Below are 18,698 nucleotides of genomic sequence, written 5' to 3' on the forward strand. Positions count from 1 at the left end.
TTTTCTTCTTTCTCTGTCTAATAGCATAAGAGTGAGAGAGAAAGACATATGATACCCCATGTGCCCATTGATTCTGCTCGAGCACGTTTTTGGTATAGTGATAGGAATTTTGGTATACTGATAGAAGCGGTAATAATATAGTAATCAAACGACAGATCAATAAAAAGAAGAGGGCATATTCCAATGAGTGAAGTGTCAAAATGTGCAACTTAACCTCTGTAATTTGTATTAATTTATTAAAATAACTTGTAAGTGATGAACTTTTAATAAAATCATATTAAGTGTTATAAATTTGTATAAAAAATATGTATTTTAGTTTTAACCTATTATTGTGTAACATATGGTGTATAAAAATAACTGAAAATATATATTTTAAATTAAATTTATGTTGTTGATATTTTGTCAAGAATAACACATCATTAACTTTTATATTAATAATAAGGAGCTATATTCTTGAGTCGTAAAGTCCATTGGAGCTTGCAAGTCAACTATGGATCCCAAGCTTACAGCAATAAGATTCTACGAATAAAGAAGATGCAATTCATTATTAAAATAGATAATCGTTAACTCAGATTTTTTTGCAGAAACCTAATATCAATAGTGACAAGCTTTCGTATCTATTTCCAATTGATGATGCTGGAAGAGAACCTCTGAGAGCTCCTGACAGCTCAACTGCCACAGGTCCAAGAAACAGCTATTTACGTAAATCTGTCCAGTGTCATGCAATACATTATCCAGAAGCCATTCTGCTATTATCCAGCTAATGTTTCTACGCAATATAATTAATTTCTTATTAATTTTCAAATATACTAAATATGTAAAGAAGAAAAAGCCAATATATTAAAATCCATTTACTTACACTACATCTCATTACGTAACCATGAGTGAATATTGTTGAATGGTGACAGAACAGTTTATAGTTGCAGAATCAGAATACATTCCTGTTGTGGGTAATGTTGCTGGGTCCTTTTGTTCTTTCGCAGTATCCAAAAGCAGCAAATTTGCAATGATTTTACAATTATAGCCTATATTCGAAGAAAACTTTAATACTTAAACTTAAATTGAAGAATATTCAAATGATTAATAGTAACTCCTTACGGATTAAGATATCTTGCATTATTTTCAATTTCTGCTACCAGTGCATATAGGCAAATTCAGTGGTAAATTGTTATTCTCATCACTTAGAGCTTGTTAATCCTGTAAGTTACGTAGCACTTTAAAGTGGGCAAACAAATCCTTACGCTGCATTATATTAGTCTTCTCTTCCTTCGCTAACTTTTGAAAATTCATATATTACTGTTATCCACGAGTATATTTACCCAGTGGCTGAAAAATATTAGAAAGAGTATGAAAATTCATTCTTAAAAGTAAGCATAAATTATTTCCATATTCATAAAGTTATACATACCTATTCTATTATTTAGCTGGATGTTAGCTGCCACGAAGACATCCATATGCAATGTGCCTGCCCTCCTTCCTTTTTATTCCAGTGTATTATCCTAATAGTTTGCTGCAGGACAGTCTTAAGTCAGAAATAGATTGAAGTGTGATAATTCGGTTCTACTTTCTCTTTACCCTGGCCTACCATGAGGAGATACTCTTTTTTATCTTGATTTTTCATAACGTAAATGATAAATAATTATTCCTGAAATAAAAACGTGCACACACACATATATATATATATATATATTATTGTCTTTTCAGATTATATACTGTATTTTTTATCTTATATAATTTATTTTTTTTTTCTTTTTTTCAGTACTCCGAAAATTGATTTACGTTAAATAATATTGGTGGCCCTGAAAAGGGCCGATTTTTGGATCCAACACGTGGCAGAGCACATTCCTTTTTTATACCATGCAATCCGATCCATCTAAAAAAATACCCATTCGAAACCAACAACAGTAAAGCTCATTCAATAATCCGTCCAGTAGCCATTCCGCTCGATCACTTGATTAAGTCGATTAGGTATCGAGTTAGTCAAGTTAGCTAAGAACTCTGGGTCAGACCTAAGGCCTTCCCAGATATTCTTCGCTTGATCGAGAATCGCTGCCCTCGTCCTCGCGCCTGGCTCTATCCATCGTCTGGACATCAATGCCCAGACGTTCTCAATTAAATTGAGATCCGGTGATCGAGCGGGCCAATCCACCACTTCCAACTCCGGGTGTCGCGCAAACCACGCTCGCGTTTCGCGTGAGGTATGGATCGCTGAATTGTCCTGCACAAATCGGATCACCGGTACTTCATCCGCGGGATATACATTACGCACGCTTGGGAGAAAAATTTCTTCCAAGATGCGAATGTATTCCCGGGAATTCATACGTGGAGAAATCTCCACAAGATCACCGATATGTTCACCGGAAATCCAGCCCCATACGCCACACGATACGCGTCCAGACCGATGAGTCTGGAAGACGTGGTTTGGCTGCAACCGGGTATCGTTCGGGCGCCACACGTGCAAGGCCTGAGCCTGAGAGGGCAACGATATGAAAACCTTTTCATCGGTCCATATCGTAGCCTTCCAATCTGCACGGCTCCGCGAAAGATTCGCGAGGGCATAGCCAACTCTCTGCTCACGGTGAGCAGGAGTTAATGGGATTTTACGCGCTGGACGACGGCAGTGAATACCTGCAGAGTGTAAACGCCGCAGGCCGGTGGTCACTGAAGCTGGATAATCTATCTCCTCCACTATGTCGCTGACACTAGCGAAGGGATCTTCTTCGATCCTGCTCAGCAGCTGCTGGTCATCGATCTCCGAAGTCCTTTTCTGCCCTCTGTTCTCCGCTCTCCGGTCACGCAGTGCGTGGTCTCCGCCTTCGCGGTACCGACGTATCCAGCGCCTGACGGTGGTCTCGTGTGCCCCGCAGAGTACAGCGATCTCACTCGCGCTTTTCCCGCACTCAAAATAGCCAATGGCTCTTCCTCTGGTAGCCTCACTATGCTGTGACATCGTCGACGTATCCAATAGATATGAATGTTATAACAAATTAACGTTATTATCGATACTTCTAATTCAATAATCGAGGCATTATTCACTTTTATCTATAATAACGTTAATTTGTTATAACATTCATATCTATTGGATACGTCGACGATGTCACAGCATAGTGAGGCTACCAGAGGAAGAGCCATTGGCTATTTTGAGTGCGGGAAAAGCGCGAGTGAGATCGCTGTACTCTGCGGGGCACACGAAACCACCGTCAGGCGCTGGATACGTCGGTACCGCGAAGGCGGAGACCACGCACTGCGTGACCGGAGAGCGGAGAACAGAGGGCAGAAAAGGACTTCGGAGATCGATGACCAGCAGCTGCTGAGCAGGATCGAAGAAGATCCCTTCGCTAGTGTCAGCGACATAGTGGAGGAGATAGATTATCCAGCTTCAGTGACCACCGGCCTGCGGCGTTTACACTCTGCAGGTATTCACTGCCGTCGTCCAGCGCGTAAAATCCCATTAACTCCTGCTCACCGTGAGCAGAGAGTTGGCTATGCCCTCGCGAATCTTTCGCGGAGCCGTGCAGATTGGAAGGCTACGATATGGACCGATGAAAAGGTTTTCATATCGTTGCCCTCTCAGGCTCAGGCCTTGCACGTGTGGCGCCCGAACGATACCCGGTTGCAGCCAAACCACGTCTTCCAGACTCATCGGTCTGGACGCGTATCGTGTGGCGTATGGGGCTGGATTTCCGGTGAACATATCGGTGATCTTGTGGAGATTTCTCCACGTATGAATTCCCGGGAATACATTCGCATCTTGGAAGAAATTTTTCTCCCAAGCGTGCGTAATGTATATCCCGCGGATGAAGTACCGGTGATCCGATTTGTGCAGGACAATTCAGCGATCCATACCTCACGCGAAACGCGAGCGTGGTTTGCGCGACACCCGGAGTTGGAAGTGGTGGATTGGCCCGCTCGATCACCGGATCTCAATTTAATTGAGAACGTCTGGGCATTGATGTCCAGACGATGGATAGAGCCAGGCGCGAGGACGAGGGCAGCGATTCTCGATCAAGCGAAGAATATCTGGGAAGGCCTTAGGTCTGACCCAGAGTTCTTAGCTAACTTGACTAACTCGATACCTAATCGACTTAATCAAGTGATCGAGCGGAATGGCTACTGGACGGATTATTGAATGAGCTTTACTGTTGTTGGTTTCGAATGGGTATTTTTTTAGATGGATCGGATTGCATGGTATAAAAAAGGAATGTGCTCTGCCACGTGTTGGATCCAAAAATCGGCCCTTTTCAGGGCCACCAATATTATTTAACGTAAATCAATTTTCGGAGTACTGAAAAAAAGAAAAAAAAAATAAATTATATAAGATAAAAAATACAGTATATAATCTGAAAAGACAATAATATATATATATATATATATGTGTGTGTGCACGTTTTTATTTCAGGAATAATTATTTATCATTTACGTTATGAAAAATCAAGATAAAAAAGAGTATCTCCTCATGGTAGGCCAGGGTAAAGAGAAAGTAGAACCGAATTATCACACTTCAATCTATTTCTGACTTAAGACTGTCCTGCAGCAAACTATTAGGATAATACACTGGAATAAAAAGGAAGGAGGGCAGGCACATTGCATATGGATGTCTTCGTGGCAGCTAACATCCAGCTAAATAATAGAATAGGTATGTATAACTTTATGAATATGGAAATAATTTATGCTTACTTTTAAGAATGAATTTTCATACTCTTTCTAATATTTTTCAGCCACTGGGTAAATATACTCGTGGATAACAGTAATATATGAATTTTCAAAAGTTAGCGAAGGAAGAGAAGACTAATATAATGCAGCGTAAGGATTTGTTTGCCCACTTTAAAGTGCTACGTAACTTACAGGATTAACAAGCTCTAAGTGATGAGAATAACAATTTACCACTGAATTTGCCTATATGCACTGGTAGCAGAAATTGAAAATAATGCAAGATATCTTAATCCGTAAGGAGTTACTATTAATCATTTGAATATTCTTCAATTTAAGTTTAAGTATTAAAGTTTTCTTCGAATATAGGCTATAATTGTAAAATCATTGCAAATTTGCTGCTTTTGGATACTGCGAAAGAACAAAAGGACCCAGCAACATTACCCACAACAGGAATGTATTCTGATTCTGCAACTATAAACTGTTCTGTCACCATTCAACAATATTCACTCATGGTTACGTAATGAGATGTAGTGTAAGTAAATGGATTTTAATATATTGGCTTTTTCTTCTTTACATATTTAGTATATTTGAAAATTAATAAGAAATTAATTATATTGCGTAGAAACATTAGCTGGATAATAGCAGAATGGCTTCTGGATAATGTATTGCATGACACTGGACAGATTTACGTAAATAGCTGTTTCTTGGACCTGTGGCAGTTGAGCTGTCAGGAGCTCTCAGAGGTTCTCTTCCAGCATCATCAATTGGAAATAGATACGAAAGCTTGTCACTATTGATATTAGGTTTCTGCAAAAAAATCTGAGTTAACGATTATCTATTTTAATAATGAATTGCATCTTCTTTATTCGTAGAATCTTATTGCTGTAAGCTTGGGATCCATAGTTGACTTGCAAGCTCCAATGGACTTTACGACTCAAGAATATAGCTCCTTATTATTAATATAAAAGTTAATGATGTGTTATTCTTGACAAAATATCAACAACATAAATTTAATTTAAAATATATATTTTCAGTTATTTTTATACACCATATGTTACACAATAATAGGTTAAAACTAAAATACATATTTTTTATACAAATTTATAACACTTAATATGATTTTATTAAAAGTTCATCACTTACAAGTTATTTTAATAAATTAATACAAATTACAGAGGTTAAGTTGCACATTTTGACACTTCACTCATTGGAATATGCCCTCTTCTTTTTATTGATCTGTCGTTTGATTACTATATTATTACCGCTTCTATCAGTATACCAAAATTCCTATCACTATACCAAAAACGTGCTCGAGCAGAATCAATGGGCACATGGGGTATCATATGTCTTTCTCTCTCACTCTTATGCTATTAGACAGAGAAAGAAGAAAATTCTTACTATACCATTTTATCCCGAGATGATATACTTTTGACAAAAGTAAGACGATCAACCGCTACACTCGAGTATATGCAATTTACCAGATTCTCCTTATTCTCCCCACCACGACTCCTATACGTCATCGTGACGTCATCTGACGTCACCGTGACGTTTTACGCTTTGGTGAGAACTAGAGACCTGAAGCTGTCCAGCTAGTTACAAATCTAGTAGGCCATTCTTCACGAGCAGATTCGATGAATGTCAGTGTACAACCAAGCGAACAAAAATCTGAGCACGTCAATTTGGGTTGGCAGCAGTGATTATAAGGTCTAATGACGTCATTTTTCATAGAATCAGATTTTTGTAAAATGGATAGTACATGAAAATTTTGACAAGTCTAATTACCCACATATTTATGTTATAAATATTAGTGTAAATGAAAGAATGTGTTAATGTGTTATTATGATTCAATGTGTATTTCTGAATCGCTACTAAACGTATTGTAACTAATTGATAAAGAAATGTATTATTTAAATTAAATAAACTGTAAAGCTATACATATATATATATATATATATATATATATATTAATTAAAATAAAAATATTAACAGTATTTGATTGGACAAATGTTTTTTATTCAGTTTTTATTCAAATAAAAAGGTACTGATAATCTTACAAATAACAACGATAAATATTGAAATAATTTCATTTTTTTTTCACGCCGTAACTCTAAACTCTGAAAAGAATACAGCTTGCTTTATTAAATGATTTTTGTTTAAACTTTTATCCTAAGATTTGAATTAATTATACCTCATTTCCTTCAATTGCTTTAGTTTTTCCTCTGCTATTTCTATTTTTTTATTATAATATATAATTTTTTTTTGTTCTAACTCAATTTTCTTATCGATTAGCAATTTATACTGCGATCCAATATTTTTATCAGTAGTATTGTCGCTCTCTCTCTCTTCAGCTAATGCAGCTGCACTGTTCTGCATCACAGCTTGTAATGATGGATTTATATTATTTTTTAAAATTTTCGTGCCCTGGTTGTGGGTCCAAGTGGCAATTTCATCTGTTTCTAACAGGGCCTATAATTTAAGAGAGGTATAGATTCCTATTAATGCAATTTTGCTATTACGTAAAGGTATAAATAAAAAGAACCTACATCGAAAATTGGTTGAGGATCGTCTATGTTCTCCTCATCTTCCGTTATAATTTCTTCTACCGTCTTAGCTATTCTCCCGTCTAGCACTACTGTAGATGAGATTGAGGGAAAAGAGTCACAGTCTCTACTGTGGATAATGCCTTCTGCAGTTTTTCCTAGTAAAGCGCATACTTTTTCCAAAAAACTGTCTTCGACAGGGGCTTTAGATTTTCCACCTCCTAAACGTTATTAATTAAGTTTAATCTTTCGTTTTTTTTTTTTATTAAAACCTGGTGTTTACTTAAATATATATATTTATAGTATATTACCTGTTTTATAAAGTTCACTTCTTCTAGCCCCTTTGTATTTCTTAGCCCTCGCTTTTATATTTTTCCACGTATTTTTATGTACCAAGTTATCCCATTTTCCACCAATTTTTTCAGCAACCTCAATTTTAATTTTTCTCCATGCTTTTTCTTTATCCAAGAGTGATACGCCATTGGTCTTTTTATTTTCGATAATATTGAAATATTTTTCAATTATTGATAAAAAGATATCCCTATTTTCAATATCTTTGTCCATGGTTAATCGTGCAATACAGCGAAGGCAGAAGAGGTTGTCTTTTGAACTTGACAAATGATACAAGAATTCTTTTGCACATTTAGCATGCCTAACTTCGCATTCCTTTGAGATAATTATCCATAATCATCAGAGAAGTTGATAAATAGAAATTATATATGGCCGAGGAGCAACATATTCAACGTAGACCAAGGCGAAAACGTGTTAATATACGAAATAATGGTCTATTATATTTTAATGATGAAGAATTTCGTATACGTTTTCGGTTGAATAAAGTACAGTTTAAAGAAGTGTTGTTGCAAATCGAGGCAAAAATAATCCAAAGAGACAGGTGCTTCAGATGAGTTTTTATAATTAAATATTATTCATACATAAAAATAGGTAGTCGATTTATAGATTAATATAATATTAAGTATATCTATATTTATTATATATTTTCAGAAATAACGCTGTCCCACCCGTAATACAACTGCTAGCTGCGATGCGATATTACGCGACAGGTTCTTTTTTAATTATGATTGCTGATTTCTCCGGAATTAGCAAAAAAATGGCACAAATTATTATTCATCGTGTATCATCAGAGATAGCAAATTTATTTCAGAGATACATAAGACTACCCCGAACCGAATTTGGAATGCTGAAAACTGTCAAAAATAATTTTTTAGTTTCTGGAATGATTCGGGTAATCGGAGCAATTGATTGCGTGCATGTACGCATAAAATCAAATGGTAAATTATTTCTGCCATATTTAATTTTTAAACCGAATAAATTATTTCAGATTTGCTTCACAAAGCTTTCTTATAAATAATAATCATTTAATTAAAAATTATTTCAGATTTATTTATTCAATTTATTTTTAGGAGGAGAGGATGCTGAAATATGGCGTAATAGAAAATGATTTTTTAGCATTAATGTACAATGTTTAGTGAACAGTGACTTACAGATAATGGATATCGTTGCCAGGTGGCCGGGGTCAACCCACGATTCTACTATTTTTGATCATAGTCGATTGAAGCAACGCTTCGATGACATGGAGTTAAATAATGGAATTATCTTGGCCGACCGCGGCTACCGTAATCACCGGTATTTGTTAACTCCACTGGCTAACCCGACAACACCGGCAGAAATACTATATAATGAGGCACACATTAGAACACGTTGTATGGTAAGTATTAACTAATAAATGTAACAAAAATTTTATTTTTCCGTTTGAAAATGGTATGCGTTTTAGGTAGAGAGGTGCTTTGGAGTATGGGGTCGCTTGTTTCCAGTGCTTACCATCGGTTCGCGCTTTAGAAAGCCTCAAAGCACCATAAATGTTATAATTGCGACTGCCGTTTTATACAATATTATTCGTCGTGATAGCAAACCGGCTGATAAAGGTAACATGCAAAATTACCTAAATATCGATCAGATTTATGCGGATCCAACTGAAAATGACCGTCAATACTTAATTGACAATTATTTTTCTAGGTAAAGTATACATTATTATAAATTATAGTCAATCTTACAAGTTTAATAATGTATCTCATTATTACAAATTAATATAAGACATTCAAATGTGTTTCATGTAAATATTGTAAATAGAATTTAAATTTTGCCGTCGACAGCCAACTACAAATTAAGAACTGGCAACGCGGGCATAAAGGCTGCGTTCAACAACTAGTCCAGCGGGTCCAATGGCTTAGTACTTCTTTACTTTTTGTTAATGTCATTGGAAACCCATATTCACCAGCATTGTAAAGAATAGTGCAAGAAAGGTAAATCTTTAAAAGGATTAACTGATTCCAAACATTGCTGTTGGAATTGGCGGTAAGACAAATAAATTAAAAATTCTATAATTTCTGAATGATTAAGGTCTAAACTTTTTCAGGTATATGATAAGTGATAGAAGGTATCCATGCACAAAAGCTAAAATCAAACAGAGATAGGCTGATTGAAGCTCTTACCCATAGGCAAAATATCAATGCTGAGCTGGAGAATGTTTTTAATGAGAATATTAAAGTGACCTGGTATCAGAAGAATTGTCTGTCTTTTAGTGTTCTCTGTGAAAGGGCAGTTATTAAAATCTGAAGCGACTTATATTAAAATCGATTTTTGGTTTCTAAATGCCAAACTTTTATAAATGAAATTATGTTTTGAATGATGCAATATTTATTGCTATTATTGTAAGATTATCAGTACCTTTTTATTTCACTAAAAATTGAATAAAAAAATTTGTCCAATCAAATACTGTTAATATTTTTATTTTAATTAATATATATATATATATGTATAGCTTTACAGTTTATTTAATTTAAATAATACATTTCTTTATCAATTAGTTCCAATACGTTTAGTAGCGATTCAGAAATACACATTGAATCATAATAACACATTAACACATTCTTTCATTTACACTAATATTTATAACATAAATATGTGGATAATTAGACTTGTCAAAATTTTCATGTACAATCCATTTTACAAAAATCTGATTCTATGAAAAATGACGTCATTAGACCTTATAATCACTGCTGCCAACCCAAATTGACGTGCTCAGATTTTTGTTCGCTTGGTTGTACATGAGACTTGCCTGAATTGGATTGTTACACCGGCCCTTAGCGATACCGACAATCATCGCTGGGAAGTGGGAAGTGGGAAGTTACAGAATGCCAGCATGATCCCAGCATTCCCAGCACTGAGACACTGTAGTTCATATAACTACACACTACACAGCCAGACTAAAATTTTGATATTTCACATAAATAAGTTGCTAAAGCTAGTCTATCACCCAAAAGGTTATCGTACTGGATATCCAAAATAATCTAAATACTCTTTAACACCTCATTAGCACTCTATTTCATAACACATTAAACCTAATTGGAAGATCATTCAAAGAGGCTAAAGGTGAAATCTATTCTAGGGATATAGAAAGAAAAGAAATTGTTGTTTATCTCTCTTACTTCTGTAGTGATAATTATTGTACACATATGAAATTAAATTAATTGATTGTCGACAATATATTTAATTGTTTTTACGTTTAATAATGACTAGGTTTGGAGAGAAAGGAACGGTGAGAAATTTTGAATTATCTGTTTTTTCTTTATAAAAACTATGAAGATTTTAGTTCTTTTATAATGTTTCATTCAGTGTTGATTGTTTTATTTTTTATTTATTTAAGCTCTATTTTTGTTACCTATACTTTCTGTAGTTTTCATAATAATTAAAAAAGTGTAGGTAGTGAAAACTGAATTTTAATATAATTTAATATTGATTAACCCAGGATATCCTATTAATTAGATGTTTGGAGCAGAAGCTTTCTCTCTCTCTCTCATCTTCTAGTAATTAATTCCTCTATATCGATATTAACAAAAAATGCAGTGTAAGATGGATGATTTACCTGATGAGCTATTGGAGTATATTTTAAGTTTAATACCACCATACAAGGCTCTTGAAGATTGTAAGCTTGTGTCCAAAAGATGGTGTAGAGCTACAAGAAGTATGTATATAGTCGTAATTATTAATATAAGCTGGTTTACTTTTTCTTAACTTAAGGATTCTTTTAGCTGTACTTTTCATCATTTTTATGGTATCACCTATTGTAAAAAATAAGGATTAATTTACAGAAATTAACAGAAAGTGTAGCTAAAAGAAATATAGTTTTAATCATCAACATTTATTAGTCTTTGTTTTTAATTTTTGTAATTAATAACAGATGTTATTGAGCACAATCAGGCTCATTTCCAAAAGTCAATTGCATTTGGTACACTGTTTTGGAATTCATGTTCACATACTGACTGGGTACCAACAATCAGTAAAAGACATTCACATTCTGCTTGTACTTATAAAAATTCAATGTATGTATTTGGTGGATGTACAGCTACATGTACAACTTTCAATGATTTATGGAGACTAGATTTGGATAGTAGAACATGGGTTAGATTAATTACAATGGGAAGTTATCCATCTCCAAAAGCATGTGCAACTATGTTAAGATATAAAAAAAAACTTATATTATTTGGCGGCTGGTCTCATCCTTCTCCATATCCATTACATCAAGTAATGCAATTTTCCTAAGATATATCTAACTTTTTTGAGTCTATCAGATAAAATAACCCAGATTATAGTTATAGCTTTATTTATCTTCATAACCATACAAAATATTAATTTTTTATATAAGACTTCTTTGAAGTATATGATTTTCAATTTATATTCAAGAAGGATGTACAGAAAATATTGATATTTCTTCTAGGGTACAAAAATAAACAACTTTACATCTATGGTCTGGATGGTTTTATCTGGCAGACCCTGTATATTATATATATTAAATTCTATTTCAATTTTCAGCAATGGAAATTATTTAATGAAGTTCACGTCTATTCTATTGAGACTAGTAAATGGACATCTATCAATACTTTAGAGACGCCACCACCTATCTCTGCACATTCAGCATCTGTTCATGGAAATATTATGGTAGTATTTGGAGGTATCTGCAACGGCTATAGGTAACAAGAAATACTATATAATTGCAATTTATTAATTATATTAGCATAGAAAAATATTTCTAACCAGAGAATGCAAATACACATTTGTTATATATTTTTGTTCATTGAGCATAAATTTGGTCTCAAAATTAACACCATCCCTTATAATATTTTAGGAAATCGCAGAAAGTAAAATCTGTAAATCAACAAATATATACTGAATTTTTGTTTACTTTTCTAACCTGTTTTTTCTTTGAAAGACTTGCGAAGCTGGTTTCTAACTCTTTCAAAACTAATTTGAGTAATTACAGAAAAAAGCAAGGTAACAGTTTCACTATAATGTAAGAGAAATAGAAAAATATACCAAAGTAGGTGGGATGTTAATATGAAGACAGACCTTTTGTAGAAGTATTGAAATGTTTAAAAATTCGTTTTGCTCATCTTTCAAAGAAAAAAAATGTTTCAAATATCAAAACAAGTTTAGTATATTTTTGTTGATTTATAAAATTGTTTTTTATGGTTTCCACAAAGGTTTAAGGTGACTTCACTAATCTAGCACTAGATTTGTGTTCAACAGATCAAAATACAAAAAAATGTGAATTTGTATTTCCAGCAACTTTTTTTTTATGTCCTGGTGTTATCCTTCACACAATGAAAATTGTATGTTATAAATTAGTTTTGAAGTGGTCAACGACGTCTGGTGCTTAAATTTAAGCACATATTGCTGGCACAAACAAGCTACTTCAAACGTTAAGCCCCACCCGCGCTATGGCCAGTCTCAAATACCACTCGGAGATAAATATTTATTAATCTTAGGTAAGCTCTACTTTTATTGAAAGATAGACGAATCGAAAGCGATTTTCAAAAATATATTTTAATTAGGAGGCTGGACCGGACCGAATGTTCCCATGAATGATGCGTGGCTTTTAAATATGGAAGGTCCCATTTGGATTTGGAAAGAAGTAAATATGAAACGTACAGAAAGCGCACCAACGCGTGTTTGGGGCAATCAAGCCTGCAAAGTATATATAAACAAATATATTTTTTTCTTCATTAAAATACTATTACCAAAATTTTAATGATTATTTTTAAAAACATTTAATTTATAAAATGTAACAAATCTTTAGGTAGGAAATTATATTATTGTATTAAGCAAAAATAAAAGACAAGCAAAATCAAATGATATGAGCATATCTCTGTCAAAAGTTATCTGTCAAAGAACTTCATCATCTCTCAGGAATAATTCTAGAGAAAGGTATTTATCCTTCATTTAGAAAGAAAGAGATGGATAAAACAAAAGGTGTTATTAATGGATTCATTTTCACAGGCATAAATACGTTGAAACTGAAAAAGATGAAAATGTGAATGGTAGGCATGGGACTTTACCAAGGTTACCGCCAAAAGAAAAAGATATGCTTTCACAGAATGGCCTGTCTGCAATGAAGACTATTCCATTGGCAAATGATAATAATTTCTCGATGGCTGCTTTTCGAGAAGAGCGAACTCAGACTAGCGGAGCAACCGCCAATAGACAGCGACAGTTGGAGTCCCTTCGTAAAATGGAAGAGAAGATTCAAAAGCGGAAGCATTTATCGAGAACAGTGAAACAATCTGAAAATACTCTGTCCATATTTGTGCTAGACATTAGTAAAATGCTGTACGAAGAATGTAGCGCCACTTGGATTCCCCTCAAATGTAATAAACAAACAGGACCCGACGAAAGAGTATTGTACTCACTCGTTGTCGGTAGAGGGGAATTGATAGTTTTCGGTGGCATTCGAAAGGAACAAGCTACAATTCAGGGTCAGCCCGATATTGATGACTCAGAAGTGTACAATGATCTACATTTTATTACTCCACCACGATATGTTATTTAGATTAAAAACTAAACGAGTTTGCTTTTACAATGCGTATATCAATTACTGTAAATGCAATGACTAAGGAGAAAAGATGTTATTATTATAGTTCTGTTGACGTAAAATTATTAAGTGATCCATAATATATAATTGCGTGTCATTTTTAGATTATACAATTATATAATAAGAATTAATCTCATAATTATACAGTTATGAAGATAGTTCTTTAATTAGATATCTGTTGTACTAATTTTAGTCATGTTTTAGATACAAAAAAAACAAATAATCCTGATATTTCAAATAATAGTTCAAACACAATAATGTAAAGAAGAAATAGTTCACTTTTTTATTTGCTTTGAACGTCATTTTATTGCCTGTATTTTTTTAATTTCTTTTTCAACTTAATGTTTCTTTTAAAAAAATTGTATTTATTATTCTATTTTATTTTTTATAAACCATTTTGACCATTAAATTATATTCAACAAATTCATCAATTCGATTTTAAAAAATAGTGATTAACGTGCTTCCAAATCTGATTTCAGAAAAAGATGATTTATTATATAAAGAAAAGTAATGTTATTTTTGCTTCTGTAGATAATTAAAAAATCAATTAGAAAAATTTGTAGAATATATTTTAACGGTTAAGAAGTTTCTGACAAAAAAAAATGAATGAAAATGAAAAAATTTTTGAAAAAAATTAAGCTACAAATATGAAAGTGAAATATATTTTTTATATTGTTTAAACTATTATTTGGTACTTTAGCTTTATTTATTCAATTATGAAGTAGAATTTTGTTGATTTCATATTTAAAATATTTTTGACTGTAGTACAGAAGGTATCTAGTTGGAAAACTACCAAGTCTGTTAAAATTAACTATTGCTTCAATTGGAATCATTGTTTCAGTGATTGCTGAAATTAAGAATAAAAACTCTTGTCAATGTAAATGATTTTTATTTGATAATTTAAAATATATTTATATACAAATTTAATTAAAAAATGTTAATTATTTGTAATATTACTCATCATCGTCCTCGTTGTCTTTCTTTAAACTTCCGAATACTTGAAGAGGAATACTCTGTTTGACGATGGGAATATCTAAAAAGCAAAAAAGAATTTTATGAAAGGAAAGGTAAATTTAATGGATAAACAGGAAAAGAATAAATGATTTTAGAGTGAAATTGCTGACCTTCCTCCATCTCCACCTCGTTCTCTTCATCATTATCATCCTCATTCATGTCTATATCAATTTCATCTGGGTTATTAACACGGGACTCAGCTTTGCCGTCTTTCTCTGTTGTACCACGTACAAATACAGTCTCCCGTTCCCTCAAGTCAGAAGTACGTAAATTATTTGCCGATGTTGCTCTGCTTTCTAATAAGCGCATTGCATCGATTGGTACGTCGTCTGACTGCTGGCTTGATGAGGCATTGTTTAACATTTGTGCCGACATCATATTAACCTGAGTATTATACATTGCTTGAACGCTGCGCTTAATCCTTAACATTTCACGCATCGTGTCTTCATTTCCATGTCTGACTTCAAACTCTTTCCATACTTGCCAAAAAGTAGATGTAACCTAGCAGAATAAAAACTTGATAAATTTGTTTATATTTTATTTATTAATGAATAAGAGGGTGGTGGGAGAGGGATATAAATTTTATGTATGCTTACCCTGGGGTCACATATTTGACTACAGTGTGCATAAATAAGCCTTGCTCTATCAATCTCGCCTAGTTTAGTTTCCATTTCAGCAAATCTCAGACACATCTCTCTAGTATTTTCATCGTTAAGTACTTCGATTGCTTTCTCATAGATTTGCCTGGTTTTTGGCACTCCGTAAATATCCGCTGCTTTCTTTATATATATGTTGAACATGTCAAATTTTTCTTCAGGAAGAATAGCGTTTATCGCACGCTCGTAAACTGACATAGCGTGTCTCGCTAAGCCATGCTCCTCCTCCAATTTTGCGTATAACAAATATAGCGGCTTTGCAAATTTTTGAGGACAGTGCTCTAAACATTGCTCAAATAAATCTCGCGTACGCTCTAGCTTAGTACCTCCATATCTTTTTAAAAATTTTGTGAGATACGTATTCCAGATATCATAGACGTTTGGCCATTTGAACAATGCTATTCCCTTCTCGTAAGCCCTAAATGCCTCTTCAAAATAATTGTTCTCTTCAAGGAATAGACCATAATTAATTATAATCTGCGGTGTGGCTATCTTCAGATCGATGATTTTATCATAGACTGCTTTGCAGGTCTTGAACGTTCCAAAACTTTCCTCGAGGTCGGCATACATCGACCACACTTTCAATGATTTATATAAACGCATCTGTACAGTTTCTGACTCGTCATGGTATGCAACTTTACGCAAAGGCATTGCAGACGCTCTATGCATCAACTTTAAAGCCTCTTTACAATTACCGTGTCGAATTTCCATCTCAGCCCATTCGCACCAGACTGAAGCCAAATCATCAACTTTCGTGTACGGAACATGGGTGGCTTTTTCAAATACAACTCGCGCATCAGCAATTTGACCGTTCTCTTCGTAAAATTTACCAAATGCTACCCAGAGGGTGTGCAATTTTCCAACTGCAAGTTGTGGCTGCACAGTTTGAACTGCTTCTGTATAAGTATTGATAATCTCATGAGGTCTACCTTCATACAGCATAACCCTTTTGTGCCATTCTTGAACATTATGTGGATTTTGCCGAAGTAAAACTGAGTTCAATAATAATAGTCTCCTTTCCATAAGGTTCTCAAAACGAGCCAATCTGAGCTCCAGATCTATATCATCATCTTCCGTTGGATTGATTGAAGCTTCTTCCATCCGTTTGCTTAAACTTAGCTCTTCAAATTGTGCATAAGCATCAAATACCTGAGTAAAATCACGGACAGTAGTCACTGTCTGAATTGCTTCCTCATATATATCCCGTGCTCGTTCAAAGAGACCACTACGAACATAATAATCTGCTAAGGAATTCCATAATGGGCCCAACTGATCAGTATATCTCCTTAAGCCACCCCTGATTATTGCATCAACGTTCAATGATTTAATTTTTGAAGGATTCTTTGAAATTAGGTCACACAATTCATTCCACAATTGATGGTTGGATTTGCCATGTTTTGAAACAAAGTCATCTTGATTAACTATTTGTGCCAGTTTAAGAGCAGCTTCATCAAGTCTTTCTATGGATATCAGATATTCTAAATATTCTTCTGTATCCTCAGGTGCTAATTTTAGATATCTTCTAAAAACTCTTATGGCAGTTTCATAAACATTGTGTTTTTTCAAAAATTCTATGTAAAGTGGCCAAAGCCTATGATGTTGCGTTATAGGCAAAGCTCTAAGGGATCTATCAAATACTTGACGAGTTCTTGTAATATAACATTGTTTTGTCATTAAACTACAATAATCCATCCAAATTCTTGGCATTTTATGCATAAATACTAGTGCTCGCTCAAAAGCATTATTCACATCTTCGTAAAGAGGATCATCGATACGTCTCATTTTTAACTGGCTCACACGCTGAAGTAAATAATTGTACCACAACTTGTAACTATAAAAATTCATACATTAGTTTTTATAAAACTTAATCTTATATGATAGAAATATCTTACCTGCCAGGTAATTCCTTTAAAGCTCGCTCATAAACGATATTTAAATTATTGCTATTTACATTTTTCAAATGATCAATGTATCGTTGCCAGTGCTTGACAGAATATTGATTTCTTAATATTTCCTCCTCATAAGGAAGATCCTCTTCATTTAGGGTTGTCATCTGTCTTCTTTTCCCCGGACACTAACCTCTTTTATTAACCTTACGGAAACGTCCGGGGGGATTTTTAAATTTATCTAGGATTTTCAAATCGTTCGAAAAAGTTATTTTTTTCTAATTGGTTATTACCTGTAAAAGAGTGATCAATAAATATTATTGGAAATCGAAGATATGTCGTGGTGGCAGTCCGTGACTGGTTTTATGCACGACTCTCGCAAAAATGTAATGCAATGTAATGACTGACTAGGGTGCGTTCCGTTTCATGCATGATGCGCAAAGCCAACAAATAGAGCATTCCATTATTCTTCATGCGCACATGCTGCACGCATGGACTAACCTCCGTTCACGGTGACAGGCTGTGAATATAATATATATAATTTTTGATATATTACGTTCTGCATTTAAGATGGCTACTGACGTATTTCCGCTGGCAGTATACTACTTTGTGCTGTCTGCATTCCTTTAGGGTGAGTCCGACCAAAACCTGTAAGGTAAAATTTTACCATGTAGGATTGCCAATTTTTCGAAAATACGTATGCTGATTGGCTAATTCACAGCAAATTGGCAATCCTACATTGTAAAATTTTACCTTACAGGATTTGGTCGGACTCACCCTATTCACTTACTATAGAGCGTAGTATACTATTCAAGATGGCGGACTTGGCAACCTTCTCGAACAGCGAACTTGTCTCGAAAAGAGTTTTATGGATATAATTTGAAATTAACTCAACAGAGGGCAGTAGTAGTGAGATATTGGTGGAGTTGCGTTACTAGTTATGTACATACATATGTATATTATATTTACGGCCTGTCACCGTGAACGACGTGAACGAAGACAA

The 18,698-nt window shown here is 34.1% G+C and overlaps 3 protein-coding genes and 2 long non-coding RNA genes across 7 annotated transcripts in view; 3 read left to right on the forward strand and 2 right to left on the reverse strand.

Annotated features, from left to right (window-relative positions):
* Positions 1–403: 403 nt before the first annotated feature.
* On the reverse strand, positions 404–1,113 carry LOC136779658 (uncharacterized). Its single transcript, XR_010823631.1, has 3 exons — positions 860–1,113; positions 589–769; positions 404–519 (listed from the first exon to the last, which is right to left on the reverse strand). It is a non-coding gene; the product is annotated as an uncharacterized lncRNA (long non-coding RNA).
* A 3,818-nt stretch (positions 1,114–4,931) lies between these two features.
* Positions 4,932–5,641, forward strand: LOC136779659 (uncharacterized). The gene is made up of 3 exons (XR_010823632.1): positions 4,932–5,185; positions 5,276–5,456; positions 5,526–5,641. It is a non-coding gene; the product is annotated as an uncharacterized lncRNA (long non-coding RNA).
* A 2,271-nt stretch (positions 5,642–7,912) lies between these two features.
* On the forward strand, positions 7,913–9,685 carry LOC136779514 (putative nuclease HARBI1). Its single transcript, XM_066737136.1, has 6 exons — positions 7,913–8,085; positions 8,196–8,482; positions 8,615–8,638; positions 8,681–8,919; positions 8,986–9,227; positions 9,628–9,685. Exons 1-6 carry the CDS (start codon positions 7,913–7,915, stop codon positions 9,683–9,685), a joined length of 1,023 nt encoding a protein of 340 aa, XP_066593233.1.
* Positions 9,686–10,363: 678 nt separating this feature from the next.
* Fbxo42 (F-box protein 42) lies at positions 10,364–14,425 on the forward strand. Of its 2 annotated transcripts, none has more exons than XM_066737235.1 (8): positions 10,364–10,809; positions 11,020–11,235; positions 11,452–11,795; positions 12,084–12,241; positions 12,897–13,036; positions 13,103–13,242; positions 13,348–13,475; positions 13,548–14,425. In XM_066737235.1, the coding sequence occupies exons 2-8, from the start codon at positions 11,112–11,114 to the stop codon at positions 14,095–14,097; spliced, it is 1,584 nt and encodes a 527-aa protein (XP_066593332.1). In that variant the 5' UTR covers positions 10,364–10,809; positions 11,020–11,111; the 3' UTR covers positions 14,098–14,425. The 2 variants fall into 2 exon arrangements, with proteins under 2 accessions (XP_066593332.1, XP_066593334.1); XM_066737237.1 differs by having other exon boundaries at positions 11,037–11,235.
* Positions 14,426–15,008: 583 nt separating this feature from the next.
* The window catches only part of fand (Pre-mRNA-splicing factor SYF1 fand), a 34,814-nt gene continuing 31,124 nt past the window's right edge, over positions 15,009–18,698 (reverse strand). Inside the window, exons 1-5 of one of the 2 annotated variants that reach the window (XM_066737234.1) lie at positions 18,104–18,192; positions 17,702–17,988; positions 15,750–17,640; positions 15,264–15,654; positions 15,009–15,172 (exon numbers count right to left, since the gene is read on the reverse strand). In XM_066737234.1, coding sequence (XP_066593331.1) covers positions 15,093–15,172; positions 15,264–15,654; positions 15,750–17,640; positions 17,702–17,862 — 2,523 coding nt within the window. In that variant the 5' untranslated portion in view covers positions 17,863–17,988; positions 18,104–18,192 and the 3' untranslated portion in view covers positions 15,009–15,092. Of the gene's footprint in view, positions 15,173–15,263; positions 15,655–15,749; positions 17,641–17,701; positions 17,989–18,103; positions 18,193–18,698 lie in introns of those variants that run through there. The other variant, XM_066737233.1, reaches the window with a different exon arrangement.

Source organism: Prorops nasuta, unplaced genomic scaffold, assembly GCF_024137725.1.
Source record: "Prorops nasuta isolate Cenicafe-Biocafe unplaced genomic scaffold, Cenicafe_Pnas_1.2 PNAS00017, whole genome shotgun sequence".
In the NCBI taxonomy this organism is placed as follows: Eukaryota; Metazoa; Arthropoda; class Insecta; order Hymenoptera; family Bethylidae; genus Prorops; species Prorops nasuta.

What these genes read in the sequence shown, in the direction of transcription:
- Fbxo42 (XM_066737235.1), top strand. Translation starts at nt 11,112, where the DNA reads ATGCAGTGTAAGATGGATGATTTACCTGATGAGCTATTGGAGTATATT. An exon ending in ATGGTGTAGAGCTACAAGAA is followed by an intron (nt 11,236 to 11,451) that starts GTATGTATATAG and finishes AATTAATAACAG; the next exon opens with ATGTTATTGAGCACAATCAG. An exon ending in CTCCATATCCATTACATCAA is followed by an intron (nt 11,796 to 12,083) that starts GTAATGCAATTT and finishes TTCAATTTTCAG; the next exon opens with CAATGGAAATTATTTAATGA.
- LOC136779514 (XM_066737136.1), top strand. Translation starts at nt 7,913, where the DNA reads ATGGCCGAGGAGCAACATATTCAACGTAGACCAAGGCGAAAACGTGTT. An exon ending in AAAATAATCCAAAGAGACAG is followed by an intron (nt 8,086 to 8,195) that starts GTGCTTCAGATG and finishes ATATATTTTCAG; the next exon opens with AAATAACGCTGTCCCACCCG. An exon ending in TGTACGCATAAAATCAAATG is followed by an intron (nt 8,483 to 8,614) that starts GTAAATTATTTC and finishes ATTTATTTTTAG; the next exon opens with GAGGAGAGGATGCTGAAATA.